The sequence below is a fragment of the Cheilinus undulatus genome, linkage group 6 (genome assembly GCF_018320785.1).
Source record: "Cheilinus undulatus linkage group 6, ASM1832078v1, whole genome shotgun sequence".
Classification (NCBI taxonomy): domain Eukaryota; kingdom Metazoa; phylum Chordata; class Actinopteri; order Labriformes; family Labridae; genus Cheilinus; species Cheilinus undulatus.
This window is the reverse complement of record NC_054870.1, coordinates 46,588,498-46,604,958: the sequence shown is the minus strand read 5'-3', so window position 1 is coordinate 46,604,958 and position 16,461 is coordinate 46,588,498. Positions and strand designations below refer to the sequence as shown.

The 16,461-nt window shown below is 39.9% G+C and overlaps 1 protein-coding gene across 6 annotated transcripts in view; it reads right to left on the bottom strand.

Annotated features, from left to right (window-relative positions):
• Positions 1-16,461, bottom strand: part of LOC121510817 (collagen alpha-1(XIX) chain-like) — a 281,327-nt gene that overhangs the window by 17,188 nt on the left and 247,678 nt on the right. For 4 of the 6 annotated variants that reach the window (XM_041789059.1, XM_041789062.1, XM_041789060.1 and 1 more), the window contains 4 exons: positions 14,359-14,403; positions 11,489-11,632; positions 10,421-10,487; positions 10,200-10,337 (listed from right to left, as the gene is read on the bottom strand). In XM_041789059.1, coding sequence (XP_041644993.1) covers positions 10,200-10,337; positions 10,421-10,487; positions 11,489-11,632; positions 14,359-14,403 — 394 coding nt within the window. Of the gene's footprint in view, positions 1-8,180; positions 8,747-10,199; positions 10,338-10,420; positions 11,418-11,488; positions 11,633-14,358; positions 14,404-16,461 lie in introns of those variants that run through there. The other 2 variants (XM_041789063.1, XR_005991990.1) reach the window with 2 other exon arrangements.

Genomic DNA, 16,461 nt, shown 5'->3' with positions numbered 1-16,461 from the left:
CTGCAGACTGAGGTTGGAGCCTCAGAGCCAAACACAAACTATGTTATGAAAAAAACATGGGACTGCAGAGCTTGTCTTGTCCTTACAAGAAAAAGTTTCCAACATCTTCATTATGCTGACATTTTCTTTCAGTAGAGCAGGACTAAAAACCCAAACTCCAGCCTTCTTCAGGAAGTTACAAAACTGGTATGGCAAAACATAAAGACAGAGGATATCAATGGGTGCCATTTTACAGCAATCAGAGTCAATCACTCATCTACAAAGTAATGTCAATTAAACAAAATATGTTCTGTAAAACAGGTGATTGCATAAATATTCACAACCTTCAAGTCAGTATTTAGTAAATTTGGCTGCAATCACAGCACTGAGTCTGTGTGGAAAGGTCTCAATCAGGCTTGCACGTCTGGACACTACATTTTTACTCCATTCTGCTTTGCAAAACTGCTCAAGCTCTGTCAGTTTGCACAGGGGTCAAGCTCGAACCGACTTTTCAATTCCTGCCACAAATTCTCTACTAAATTGAAGTCTGGGCGTTGACTCAGCTGCTCCAGAACATTCACATTGTTGTCTTCAAACCACTTCTGTGGAGCTTTCTCTGTATGCTTCAGGTCATTATCTTATTGGAAAAAAATCTTCACCAAAGCCGTGGTTCTCTTGCAGACGGAATAAGATTGTCCTAAAGGATTATCCTGTATTTTGTTTTGTTCCATTTACCATCTACTTTAACAAGCCTTCCAGGACCGGCTGCTCAGAAGCATCCCCACAGCATGATGCTGCCACCACAGTGCGCCACAGTGGGGATGGTGTGTTAGTGGTTATGTGCAGTGTTTGGTGTCTGCCAAACATAGCACCTTGTCAGATGGCCAAAAAGCACCATTTTGGTCTCATCAGGCCAATGAACTTTCTTTCACTTGACCATAGAGTCTCCCACATGCCTTTTGGCTAAATGTAGTCCAGATTTAATGATTTTTCGTTCAGTATCTTTCTCTTTGCCACTCTCCCATAAAGGTTTGTCTGGTGAAGATCAAGGGCAACAGTAGTATGCAGAGTTTTTCCCATCTCAGCTGCTGAAGCTTGTAACTCCTTCAGAGTAGTCATAGGTGTCTTGGTGGTCTCTCTCACTTGCCTCCTTCTTGCACGGTCGCTTAATTTGTGAGGACGGCCTGATCGAGGCAGATTGACACATGTGCCATATCCCTTCCATTTCTTGATGATAGATTTAACTGAACTCCGTTGGATGTTCAGTTCCTTGGATGTTTTTTTTGTAACCATCCTCTCTCTTACACATTTCCTTTACCTTTCATCTGAGTTGCTTGGAGTGTTCTTTTGTCTTCATGGTGTAATGGTAGCTAATAATACTAACCAGTGACTGGACCTTCCAGACACAGGTGTCTTTATACTAAAATCACTTGAGACACATTCACTGCACTCAGGTGATCCCAGTTACACTAATAGTGAGACTACTAGCACCAATTGTCTGGACCTCTTAAATTAGATCAGTCACTTTAAAGAGGGTGAATATTTATGCAGTCACTTGTTACATATTTCTATTTAATTCGCATTACTTTGTAGAAATCTGTTTTCATTTGGATATTAAAGAGTTTTTTTGTAATATGTTTATCAAAAAAACTAAATCATATTGACCACAATTGATTTATAAGAGCAATAAAAGGGTAAAATATTGAAAAAGGCATTGGGCAAATGGACGACATCCAAAAAGCTTGAGCGTATTGTTACATCCCTGATATGCACATTCACAATTCAATCAAAGGATTGCTCACTCCATGCACAACCTGCAAATCTTAACAGTTAAAAAAATGTCAGCATACCGAGTAAAAACTGAGGCTCTGCGAGAATATTTCCCTGCGAGGCACTTAAAGTAATGGAGTCTCAGGACCAGTGGTTGCATGGAGTGCATCAGAAACATTGACAGGAGTATCAAGCATTGCACCGCCTGGCCCAAAGGGGAAACGCTTCAACGCTTACATGTCAGTGAAAATCTCAGTGTAAAAAAAAAAAAAAGAAAAGGCTTATGAATGCTTTCAAACAGAGTCTCACAGAGAGAGAGGCTATCCTCACATTGCCACTATAATGAGACTTCTCTCAGCACTCACAGAGCCTGGGGCATTCATTCAGGAAGGAGACGTTCCATGGAGAAAAGAGCACTGTACCTTCAGCAAAAAACAGCAAACAGCCTACCACACAGGGTGATGAGCTCTGGTGGCACGCTGGATTGGTGCACTCTGATAAATCGAAACATGCTGCACTGGGCCTGTATTTGGTTGAAAAGAAATGATATCTTGGGGCACTAATGAGCAAATCTTTTAATAAAAAAATAAAATTGCCTCAGAGAGTGTATCCATGCTCTGAATGAAAAGACTGCAGCTCTACACATGTTGCACAGTGAAAACAGTAATAACAGTGATATCCATGTTTCATGCTGCGGCTTACAATGGAAAACAGAAACGTCATTCTTTGACCGGCTGCTCCATCAACAACAATCACTGAGATATTTACTCATATTCTGACAGAGGAGAGCACAAAGCAGAGCAACCTTGAAAAATAAAGAACTTTTTTTCAGTCAGTATCACAGCTCAACATACCAAAAAGTTGGGATGTTGTGCAAGATGGTAAAACAGAAAGTGATGAAACACAATTTTAAACTGAAAATATTAGAAGAGAATATGCAGTTGTTTAAAGAGAGGATTGTGATGATTTTTAGGGGAAAAAAGCCCATTTCAAATTTGATGCTAGCAACACATTAAAATAAAGTTGGGATGGTTCACGTTTATCTCTTTGGACCTAAAGAGACCGGTTTCTGTCATTTTGAAAATTGAATGTTTCTGTTTTTGCCTAGTGTGGGATTTTACATGTAAAATTTGACCTGTTTATGATTAATAATGTGCCAGATTAATGCTCAAAAATTAAAGGAAAACTCAAATCACATAGCAGATCTTGTTGTAGAAACTACTAAAGTTGTAATTCTTCACTGATGTGCCTCCATCTATCCATTACCTTCTACATATCTGGAGCTGGACAGCATTAGCAGCAATCTATGTCCGTCCACACACTACATGATTTTTTATTCTGAAACAATCTTAAAACCGTGGGAGACTGCAGACTTCAGGATAATTTCCAAGGATTTTTCATCTTTAATCCTCTGAACACAAACACCAGACGACTCAGCCAGCCTGTCAGATCACTGGAGACACCTGCCGACCTGACTACGACCTCACGTGATCATGTGACTTCAGAAAACAAACAAAACACGGACCTCTGTCAATACCGTCTTGCTGTCTCTCCACAACAGGCTGTCCTGGTATGCGTTACAGGTGAAGCAAAAATCATAAAACAAGGGAAAGACTCGGGATGAAATCATGGCTGAAAAATAGTTAAAGTTGTGTTCATGGTTGTGAGTGGTGAAAGTACGTATGATCTGGCTGTTATGCTACCCGGTCTGCTCGCTCTCACTGGTTATTGTAGGTACTCCGTCAGCAGCACTACGACCTAGAATGGTAAATATCAAATGTGTTTCATTGTCAACGATTCAGGATTTTGAAGGCTACAACACGATTTGGAGCAGTAAAATAATCGTGTTGACACCACACACATGCAGACTACTCAGACAGTTGTTTGCGACAAGGCTCCTCCTATGATTGTTGGGGGAGGCAAACTATCCTGTAAAATCCTAAGCGATCCTAATCCTAAGCGATCAACCCAGACTTCCCTCCCCCTTTCCAACTCCTCCTGCAACTTTAGCTCTAAATCTGCCCTGGGGTCTGCTCTGAGTTGGATGTGCCCGTAAGACCTCCGAAGAGCGTTACCCTGGAGACATTCTGGTCAGACGCCTGAACCTCCTCAGGGCGGAAATCTCCAAGCTCTTTTCCCTCTTTTTTAAACCTGACTTATGCCTCTGCATCTGAAACTCTGCTGTAGGTCCACATAGCCCTGAACCAGCTGTGTAGGGGGTGTACTTTTAATTTATAGTGGGTAGACTCTTCGTTTTAAAGTGAAAAAACTATTGTGACAAAAAATAAGTGGGCCTACTCGGTATTTTTTATATATACTGCACTACATCACTGCCTTGGATCCTATGTAGAGGCCAAAAAAATGTATCTATACATCAAAACTATGTAGAGCACAAGCACTGTGATTGGTCTGCAGGTTAGCACCGGTGAACGTCAGTCTCTAAGAAAGTTTACTGGAATACTGTATGCACTCAAGCGATAAGAGGTAGAGTGCCTATAAAAAGCATTCACTGCCTTCAATGTTTTATCCTTATATTGTTTTAAAAAACCAACCATGGTCAATATAATTTGGCATTTCTGACCAAAAAATACAAGGAAACCTTTTGGATAGGTCCTAATCAGGCTTGTAAATCTAGACACTGCATTTTTATACCATTATTCACTACAAAATTGTCCTAGCTCAACTGGATTGAGTTCTGGTCTTGGGGGCTCATCAGGGAACTATACTTGTCTGTTGATAAGAAAACAGAAAAAATATATAGTTTGTGACAAAGGTATAAATTCTTTTGGATTAGGGGATGTTTTAGTTCCAGCACTATGCAGTGCTCCCATGCTAATTCTGTAAACAAACATTTTGACACCACAATTAATTTATGGGCTTTTTTGTGACTGAAACTGAGACAACACTGTAAATTCTGTAGTACATGCAGCGTCATTCTTGTTCTGACCACGGTGGAGCCAAAGGGCTCCCCTGAAATCAGACGGGCCTTTTTTAAACCCTTGAAGTCACTGGCTATTTGCCTTGTGAGCCATTAACCAGCAATTAAACCATATTTTTATCTATGTCTTTTTAGTCAGAAAAGCCAAATTAGATTGACCATGATTGATTTATAAAACAAATAAAAGGGTAAAACATCCAAGGGAGTGAATACTTTTTATAGGCACTGTAAATGGTAACAGATGTTGGTCAAAGAACTTGCTGACAACCAAACGTATCAGGTGTGTATTTTCTTATCCATGTCTCTTAGTGGCCAAACATTCCCCCATCCTGTCTCAGCTGATACAGCAGCCAAGGAGTCCAACTCTTCTCTTCTGTTATTTTCTTCCACTTTAATCAACTGCTACTCAAAATGCGTCAGCTCCAACATCAACATAATTTTCTCAGCTTTAGCTGCCGTAGTTTTCTAACTAGTCTTGGAGGAAGCTCAACGAGTGGCATCCTCCTTCCAAACCAAGATCATGGCATCAGCGAGCTCCTGGACAGTCTGTTTTGATACATGGCAGCATTGGACGCACGATACATACAATAAGTGCTTCATTGCAGCAGGCTATAGGAATGAAAGGGGCAGCTAATGACATCACACCCTTCTTGGCAGCTGCCTGCACACAGAAGCCACATGAGACTGGCTATTATCCTACACCAGGAAAACTCAGGGCTCACTGCACCAGTTTAAGGTCTGATAATCACTGGGAGATTTTCATCCTGGTACTCAACAGCTGTCAGGTAAACCGATGGAGGTCTGTGCAACCCTCCTCAGACCATCACTGACCCATCACAAAACCGCTCATGCTGGACGATGTTACAGGCAGCATAATGTCTCCAAACTCTTTCACGCCTGTCACATGTACTCAGTGTGAAGAGACAGAGGTGCTAATGGCTGACCTGCCAATCCTGGTGTTCTCCGTTGAATGCCAATCGAGCTGAATGGGGCTGGGCTGTGAGTACGGGTCACACTAAAGGATGTCTGCCCTCATGCCACACAGGTGGTTCTGGCAAAAACATGCACACTACACCATCAGCCTGGTGGAGGTCATTTTGTAGGGCTCTGGCAGCGCTCCTCCTGATCCACCTTGCACAAATGAGCAAATAAGGCTCCTGCTGCTAGGTTGATGCCTTTCTACAGTTCTGTCCTGCTCTCCTTTTGTAACTGTCACTCTTCCGGTATTTCCTCTGTGCTTTTAAGACTGTACTGAGAGACACAGAAAACCCTCTTGTGACCCCATCCTGGAACTAGTTTAACAATTAAAGGAGACTTGGATAAACACAGAGCCCTGTGTGCCTGCTAGTAAAGGGAAATAAGGGTTAAAATAGTAATGTAAACAGTAAAATAAAAACATCTTTCTATACATTGTAAACTGAGAAACATTGGAAGATACATTGGAAACTGAGACAACACTGTAAATTCTCTAGTACATGCAGCGTCAGTCTCGTTCTTACCACAGTGGAGCCAAAGGGCTCCCCTGAAATCAGACTGACCTTGTCAAAACCCTTAAAAAACTAGCTATTTGCCTTGTGAGCCATTCACCAGCAATTAAAGCATATCAAATCACTTAGCATATCTTTACTGAAAAGGACTAGATTGACTAATTTTGATTCATAAAGGTGGGGTATATGAAAGTGGCTCACCATCCTTAAAAATTTTCTGTATGTCCCTCTCAGTGGAAAGAGTTCGGACACCGCTGTCCTTATGGGTAAGATTTATGAGCTGCTGTTGTATTAAATCTCTTGTTTCCAAAGCACACAGATGGGCAGTCAGTTCAAAAGTTATCATTCTGTCAGATTAAGTCCACATGACTTGATTTCTGACGTACAGAGGAATAACTGTGAGACATTTTAGCGATGCTCCGTTAACACCCTGCTGCCTAGTAAGCACCTACCAGTGATGTAGCTCTCATGTAAAGGTAAAAGGTAAACTCGAATCACTCGAGCTTAACATCACTGAGCCAAACCATGGTGAAATAAGCTATGATAACAAGCATCAGAGCTTCAGTAAACTGATCTTTAACGGTAAAACTAGTGCAAAGAATGATTTATGTTACCAGCCAGGGCTCCAAGGAGTGATTCACCCGGACCTTTTGACGTAGAGATCAGTTATAATTCAGAGCGATTTATCTTTACACCACTTGGTAACATGGATGAGAAAGTTTACCAACTGCTGGTGCAACAGAAAGCAAAGAAACAGGATTATGTTGCGTTTCTTAAAATGATAGAAAGCCAGGAGTTGGACATGAGTTATGATATGTGAAAACTGGGCAAAAACAAGGTAAAATACTGCAGCAACACCAAATCCTTGCCAGGTTAATCAGCAGTTAGCAGTAACAGCTAGGCTTGCTACAAGGGGCCAGTGTGTGTCGTTAAACAGGATGAGGAGATGATAAGCAGCACTTAAGGCTTTATCAGTAAAGACTTGAACCGTACAGCATAGCTGATAACAGAGGATTATTCTTCTTTAGGAGTAAAATTAAGGCTGTTTAATCCACACTTGCTGATTCATTACAAAAACTGTAGTGCCTAAATTTTACTAACATGTGAAGCAAAAATATGTATTGTATTGTGATACATATCATATAATTAGCTGTGGGGAAAACCCAGCCCTAGTAGCTAGTTAAACTTATCTAGTTTCTGATGTTTGCTTGTCCTCTGTTACCACTTTTTCAAAGGTGCTGCTGGCTTCAAACTCAAAATGGGAATATTTTTGTAACAACTCATCTTAATTTCATCATTTCCTTCATTGTATTTCTGATATTTACATATAAAAAATTGGATTTTTCATTGTTTGGAAAATCATCACATTCAGTTTCAATCTATATTTTGCACAGTGACCCAACTTTTTAGGAAATGGGGGTGGTAATCAATATACAGAGTGCACTCAAAAAGCAGATTAAAAATGGATGTTAAAACAACAACATGTAGCGTTAATGAAATATGCACTTAAACATAATGACTTACATCAGTGAGTATTCTCAGAAGTAAAGGATAAATAGAATGATAAATGAGCACTCGGTTATAACAAAGTAAGAAAAAAATACAAAAACAAAAAGAATTGCACTCCAGCAGCGTCCTTATGGGTGTTCTTGCACATTGGAGACTTTCACCCGTGTGAAATCAAACCATGGGGGACGAAAAAAAGAAGGGTTATTTTTCTCCATAAACAATTCATCTTGGCGTATTGGAGAAGAAGTCAAATTGTATATTCCAGGGGAGCGCAGTCTCCAGCAGAGGATGACGAGAAATAATGAGGAAATATTACCCCAAACTCTCTCCCCAGCTGAGCGGAGGCACAAGTCAACAAAGAAAAAATTAAGAAGTTGTTGAGATTTTGATTTATCAAGGGACATTGCCTTCTTTTTTTGTTTTTAATAAATATCTATTGCAAAGCTGCGTTAAGAATCACCTATAAAACACTCTTTCAAGCATAAAAAAGTAAAACAAGCTAAACAAAATCAAAACATGTGTAATGCAAATGGCATTAACACAGCAGAACTATTTATAGGCGACTGGTTGCCTACTTTTACTATATTATTCATGAAAGAGAGCAGCATTTCACGTTAAAGCATTGGGTGAAATGGTCTTGAATAATGTGAGGTAGATACAAAGCTCAAAGAGAAAGGCCAATGCGCTGGAGCTTTGAAAGCACCAACGACTAACACACTCTTTCTCTTCTGAAGTTAAAAAATGGTAGTTCTGCTGCAGACACAATACAAATCTAAGCAAGTTTGAGGTAAAAAGCCTGACCAGCAAACCATTAGTGTTGTATGAGCAGCCAATACCAGTTTGATAAAGAATGTCCACTCTCTTTTTCCTGACTATGCTCCTTTTTGTTCTTTAGAGGCTTTCTGTCCTGGAGTGAGGTATCAATACTGGGGCTCTTTCCTGTCCGCATTGATACTACTTTCTCTTATTCACAGCCAATTCTTCATCTGTCTTCATATTTCCCAGAGAGAGAGACGCTGTGCACCACACTCCTGGCCTTTTCCTCTGCTTCCTGCCCCTCAGTCTGCATTGATATATGGGTGTAAGCAAGAGAAAAATACCCATGAATCCCTACAAAGTGCATGTGTCAACTCATATTTAAGCCCCCTTCCCCTGCAATTCAGCATGTGTGCGATGTTGTTTACTCTGCACAAGTCATGTAAGCCTGCAGCTTTCTCTATGAAGCAGGAAAAGCTGCTTCTCTAGAATACGTGTGATAAAGCAAATGGTAGTAAATTAGGTACATACATATACTATATAACTATTACCATAAAATCTGGAATATAAGTTGCACCAGTATTGACCTTTTGCAGCCATGCAGCTATGATGAAGCCACCCTCTAAAGCTGATGGTGGAAGTGCCGGTGTTGACACTACGCTACTATGAAGCATACTATACTAAACAGTGAGGCATCTACCACTGCTCTTTGTTTTCAACTTCTGATTTGGTTAAAAAAAAGTCACCAGTGAACAAGGTCATGTTTCAAACTTTAGTGTTTACTAGTGTTGGCATTAGACTATTCAGGGCTTTTATTGCAAATGGGCCATTGCTTTGGAAAACACTTTCTTTAAAACTTTATAAAATGATTCACAGGCATAAAATATGACAGTTCAAGCTTTCCACACTTTCTGTCTAGGTGAGGGTGAGTGGAAAAGACTGTGTGAAATCAGATGCAAATAGTCTATACCAGGGGTGTCAAACTCAAAGTTAAAGTGGAAGTGGAAAAATTAAATCTGGTCTGTAAGATTCTATCATATTTCTGTTTTAACTGACCCATCAGTTTGAGGTCTGTGGATTTCCTCAGGTATAAAAATGTAAACTTATCCTTGATGATTTAAGATATCCTTGTTAAGTTACACAATCTGAAAAAGTAAGGAGTAAAATAATTTGATAAAAGTCGGGAATATGGGAAAAGAAACTAATTTGTGTTTTGATTTCACAATTTCAATTTTGCATCTCACAATTAGAACTCAAACTTAGATTTTTGTACTTTGAGCATTTCAACTCATAATTTTGACTTCTCATATAATATTTTGAACATCTAGATTCATAATTTTACATTTAAGTCATATTTTGACTTTTTTAACTAATTATTTTGTATTTCATCTCATGTTTTCAACTCTTAACTTTGACTTCATAATCCCATAGTTTGACCTTAAAGACACCTGATTAAAACATTTGACTCATATTCTGACCATTTACTGTCCTGATTTTGACTTTCTTTTGAATATATTCACCTTTTAAAAACATTGTTTTTCCATTTCAATTTCATGTTTTGACCTTTTTGGACAAATAAATATACTTTTCTCAGATTTTATACTTTTTTCAGATTTTATACTTTTCTCCTTATTCACCAGATTTTACGGTTCATCAGTATAAAAATGGTTGATTATATTATACGATTATAAATCGTAGGGTTAAACATGTTATTTCTAATCTCCCTGAAATGGTTATGTTGGATTCCCCAAAGCTCCTACCTTGAGGACCAGGAGGTCCAGGCTCCCCTGGAGGGCCTGGTAATCCGCTCTGACCAGGAGGTCCTGGAGGGCCTTGGATTTGTGGAGCTAAGATGCCTGCAGGTGTCTTCTGTGGTATGGCAGTGCTTGTCAGCCTCTCTGCAAGGTGGGACGAATGAAATTCACATTTACAATGCAGAAGAAGAAGGAGTGAGAAAATGTAAAGAAAATATTTTACATACCTTCAAAGACCTTCAAAACTTCACTCCTGATAAACATTTTGAGTTCTTCCTTGAAGCCAGGATCACCCTGAGTGTGAACAAGACGGATTATAAAGAGCCAATTACATTGTTCTCTTTCGGTGATAGAGAAGAGGTAGCAGAGGAGACACAGTATTTATCTCAGCATGAAAATCAAAACAGCTCCTGGATTTATTTAGACTCAAATATACAACAGTTTTATAGAAAGCATCTGTGCTGGAACAATGACAGGGAGGAGGAATTATAGCAAAAACTGTAATTTTTTGGCTCTATGTTTACTGAATTCCCGCCTGCATTATAATATAACATCTGTGCTTTAAACTCAGCTAGAAATAAAACCGATCCAGTCGGGATTATAAAATTAGATGTTCTGACTATAAAGAGACTTCTTGGTGATACTGTCCAATTCTATGATAATGCATCATCTCATTTAAAGTAAAACCACAGCCTGTCAGACCAGCTCTATAAGCCTCTAAATGTAGGAGTTTTTCAGGTAGATATATGTGAAGATACAAACTCTGTCACTCAAAGGGTGTGAAAAGTAAAATAACATGGTTAGGAGAAGGCTGTATGCTTATGTCAGCCATTTCAACCTCACAAATATTACTGCAGCTCTCCAGGGCTGCAGCCATAACAATGGCAAACATGAGTAGCCTTGAATCTTTGCATTCATCTCTGTTTTTTAATCTTTGCTGTGAATGTTATATAACCACCACGACTGCGTACTGTATGTGTAAAATGTCTGTGACACATGGAGGTGTTCTCGCTGCTCTGCAGAGCTCCAGGCACACCCACATATCTCTGTCTTTCCTCTCTGTCTCCATCTCTCTCTCCCTCTCTGACCTTCTGTTTTGCCTGGATGAGGAGTGGGAAGCAAAAAGAAAACAGCAACCTCCCTTGCACAGCCCTTGTTTGATGTTTCATGCAGAATATGTAGCTGCACCATTCTCCACGCAGAAAACTGAGCTAGTTACACAAGCTGAGGAAGGAAAAGAGGCTCATTAAAGGGTTTTTCAACACCTGAGAGATATCTGCAAATGCACAACTCACCAGGAGGTTTGCATTCCCCAGCTGTCCTGGAGGGCCAGGATCACCCTTTTGGCCCACAGGTCCAACTGGCCCAGTAGGGCCCGGTTCTCCTGAGCGACCCCTCTCACCTTGAACACCTCTTTCTCCAGGAATCCCTGGATCACCCTGCAGTTAAAGAAGCACAGTCACATCTTTACATGACACTGCACTGAACTGTTTGGGTTGCACCAGCTAGACAGTTAGGCTTAAGTTACAACTGAAATCATATGGCAAGTTTCAGGTTCAACATAAAATCTGTAAACTTTGTTAGTGCTCTTTTATCTTGTGTTTTCGTATGCATCAGATAAGTCATAAACCTTCTTGTAAATATACATGATATGATATAGGCACACTTAAAAAAATAGAATATCATGTAAAGTTAATTTTACCTGTGGATTAACTCAAAGAGTGAAACTTCCATAAATTCTAGATTCATCTCATACAAAGTGAAATTCACTATCTCAAAATATTAGAATATCACAAAACATCAGTCAACAAAAGGATTTATAAAATAGAAATGTTGACCTTCTGGAAAATGATTCTACTTTATACACTCAGTAATATGTTAGAGCTCCTTTTGCACATTTTACTGCATTTATACGACATAGCATGGAGCCAATCAGTCCGTGGCACTGCTGGGGTGTAATGAAGCCCAGGTTGCTCGTCTGTACTGTTGAGTCTGGTGTCTTTCATCCGTCTCTTCACATTTCCCCAGACATTCTGTATGGGGTTCAGGTCAGACCAGTTGGCTGGCCATATCAAACACAGTAACATCATGGTCAGCCAACCAGTTTCTGATGGTTTGGCTTCACTGTGGGCAGGAGCTGAGTCCTGCTGGAAAAGGAAATCAGTATCTCCACAGCTTTCTCAGCAGATAGATGTATGAAGTGCTCTTAGATCTCCTGATAGACGGCTGACAGCATTGACTCTGGATTTGATAAAGACCAGTGGACTAACAGCAGCAGATGACATGGCACCTCAAACCATCATTGACTGTCGAAACAGAAAACACCAGACATGAAGCACCTTGGATTCTGTCCCTCTCTGATCTGAAAACAGGATTTTTCCAGGTGAGATGCTGATGACATCTGTGGTTCAGGATTGGCTTCACACCAAGAACACAACAATTGTAGTCCATTTCTTGGACCAGCCTGTGTGTGGTGGCTTGACAGTCTTCTGAGCTAATCTGATGCTTGAGCACCTTTTCTTACCACACTTTCCTCTTCCAGTCAACTTTCCATTCGGCACTCTGAGAACAGCCTGCCCTTTCAGCACAGACCTTCTGTGGCTCACCCTCCTTGTAAAGGGTATAAATTACTGTCTTCTAGGCAACAGTCAAGTCAGCAGTCTTCCCCATGATTGTGGTTGTGTGTACTGAACCAGAGTGAGAGAATGAAGGCTCAGAAAATCTTTGCAAATTGGACTTTTCCACAATATTGTAATATTTAGAGATAGTGGATTTTTGATTGTCATGAGCTTCAAGCTGTGATCATCAAGATTAAAAGAAAAAATACTTGATATGTTTTGCTTTTTATGAGATGAATCTTGATTATATGGAAATTTAAATTTCTGAAGTAAATAACAGGAAAAAAATCGACTTTTACGTGATATTCGAATTTATGTAGATGCACCCATATGCATGTCTGCCGGATGATACTTAGAGCATAAGAAATCTCAGGATGCATGAAAATACCTGATGTGTAGCATGCAAATTGCAAACATAGAGGCACCAAGGGAGGCTACAATAATGTTAAAACTGGGATTAGAGCTAACATTTGAATATAAATAATCAATAGTTGCAGTAGATCATCTCAGGCTGGTGACTAGTGGTCTGCACTTCCTTCCTCTAACATTTTTATCTACCCATGGACTTTACACTTCTAGAGTTCTGCTTTAATCAGTGACTGTTAACTGGTACTTTTATGTTTTAAACTGTGTCACAATATCTTCATCAAGCATGCAAACAACATAGATTTCTAACAGAATCATGTGTCGCCATATGGTTTGGCAGACGTATTTGCCTCTGTGCAGAGACAGTGAAAATGGACACGGTTTATTGGTTTGTCTTTACAACTTTCAGCTGTTGTTGTCTCTGCTGTGTCGGCTGTAATGCCTCCTCTGCCTCTGGTCGTTATTTACATACTGCATCTTGCCTGCATCATGTTAATTTCTGATGAAGTACACTACTGATGTGTCAAACTGATGCAGGCAGAAAACTGCATGCAGCACTATGAGGCAAAGACAAATTTCCCTCTGGAGACATCAAAGTACATTGCATTGCATGGTAAAGTATTGCATTGCATTGGATGGTTAGTGTTCAATCTCTGTGGGTCAAGTAAATAATGCCATGAGTGAAAGCTTAACTAGTGTGAATGTGGAGTTTGGTACCATAATGTCAGTCAGAACTGACACAACAGGCAGCTGCTGTTCAGACTTTCACTAAAAGCTGTTTCTTGAAGGATAACAGCTTCTTCATGAAGGCATGCCTTCTACCTAACTATTTCCCAACATGCTGAGCACCCTGTGCTATTTCTGCTAATGTTACCAGTCAGTCACCTGTCTTGAGGTTCTGTTAGCAACTATTAAGCTAAAAGCCTCATTTTGCATCCTCTATTTGCCACAGATTACTGCAGAAGTGTGACAGAGCTCTTTAATTTTGCCTGGAGAACACAATAGGAAACTGCACTCAGTGTTAAATGCCTTTATCTGGTGCTTATGTGCTTGTGGGGATTAGTCATATTTGTGCTGAAGTGTAGACTTTCATTACTATTCATCAGAACCTTTTTCTGTGCATTACAGTCTGAGTCATAAAAGGAGCATCCTGTGAGAATAGCAGGAATGACTCTACTTACACGCTCTCCTTTGGATCCTCTGTCTCCGGTTCTACCTGTAGCTCCCTGACAAACAAAAGCAAGAAAACACATTTAATGATTTGTTGTCACAGAAAAAGTAAAGTTATAACATCCAAGTAAGTGTAGAAGAACACATTTCAATTTTTTTGTTTTTTAAAGCCACCACAATGCTTCAGTAATTTTACTAAATAATCACACAAAATATAATGATCATGAATAGCATATTGACTGTTTAAACAAAGATGGCATGAGCAAGCACAGGCAGATGATCTTGTTTTTACAAAGGGCACATTTCTATCTTTGTTTACTCACCACGTTTTTACTGATTGGTTGCATTTTTTTTTTACTTGGAATTACAGAATTTTTTCCAGAAAATACACCATTTCTACTGGAAATTGTTGTGATTACAAATGTTTTTGGTTTACACATGTTTATTTACTTTGTGTGCATTGGAACAACACCAAAAAAGCAGAAGAGAAAAGCCAAAATGGACATAATTTTACACAAAACTCAAAAATGGGCCAGACAAAATGATTGGCACCCTTTTAAAACTGGGACTAAATCATTTGATTTCAAGCATGTGATGCTCATTTAAACTCACCTGTGGCAGTAACAGGTGCTGGCAGTCTAGAAATCACACCTGAAGCCAGCTGAATGTCTAAAAGTTGACGCAACCTTTGTGTTGTGTGCCTGTGTGTGTCACACCAAGCATGGAGAAGAGAAAGAAGAGCCCAGAATTGTCTGAGGACTTAAGAAGCAAAATTGTGGAAAAATATGAACAATCTCAAGGTTTCAAGACCATCTCCAGAGATCCTGATATTCCTTTGTCCACTGTGTGTAATATAATCAAGAAGTTCATAAACCATGGAGCTGTGGCTAATCTCCCTGGACGTGGATGGAGAGAAAAATTGACAAAAGAATGCAACACAGGATAGTTGGAATGGTGGATAAACATCCTCAGTCAACTTCCACACAAATTCAGGCTGTCCTGCAGACTCAGGGTGTAAAAGTGTCAGCTGAATAAGATGAAGCGCTATGGCAGGAGACCGAGAAGGACCCCACTGCTGACAAAGACATAAAAAAGTCAGACTGGAGTTTGCAAAAATGTACCTGAGTAAGCCTCAATCCATCTGGGTGAACATTTTGTGGACAGATGAGACTAAGGTAGAGCTTTTTGGAAAAAACATGTCATTCTACTATTTACAGAAAACAGAATGAGGACTACAAAGATAAGAACACAGTACCTACAGTCAAACATGGTGGAGGTTCAAGGAAGTTTTGGGGTTATTTTGCTGCCTCTGGCACTGGGCGCCTTGACTGTTTGCAAGGAATCATGAAATCTGGAGACTATCAAAAGATTTTGGGATGCAATGTAGGGCCTAGTGTCAGAAAGCTGGGTCTGTGTCAGAGGTCAAGGGTGTTCCAGGAGGACAATGACCCCAAACATACCTCAAATAGCATCAAGAAAAAGTTGGAGACAAAGCGCTGGAGAGTTCTGAAGTGGCCAGCAATGAGTCTGGATCTAAATCCCATTGAGCACCTATGGAGGGATCTCAAAATCGCTGTTGCAAGAAGCACCCTTCAAATCTGAGAGACCTGGAGCAGTTTGCAAAAGAAGAGTGGTCCAAAAATCCAGTTGAGAGGTGTAAGAAGCTTGTTGATGGTTATAGGAAGTGATTGGTTTCAGTTATTTTTTCCCAAGAGTGTGCAACCAAATAATAAGTTGAAGGTGCCAACAATTATGTCCGGCCCATTTCTGAGTTTAGAGTAAAATTCTGTCAATTTTGGCTTTTTTCTTCATTTTTATTTTGTTTTGTTCCAATGCACATGAAGGAAATAAACATGTGTATACCAAAAACATTTGTAGTTGTAACAATTTCTGGGAGAAATGATGTATTTTCAGGAGGGTGCCAATACTTTCGTCCATGACTGTATTTGTACCACCCGTAGTACACAGAAGAAAAACTTTTACAGATGGAAGAGAGAGCAGAGAAACTTCATTTGAAAGTTTTGAGCAGTAGAGATCCTGAGCATGTGTTCACACCTATACTACCAGGTATCTCTGGATCAGAGAACAACAGTGTGCGGCGGAGACAAAAATGC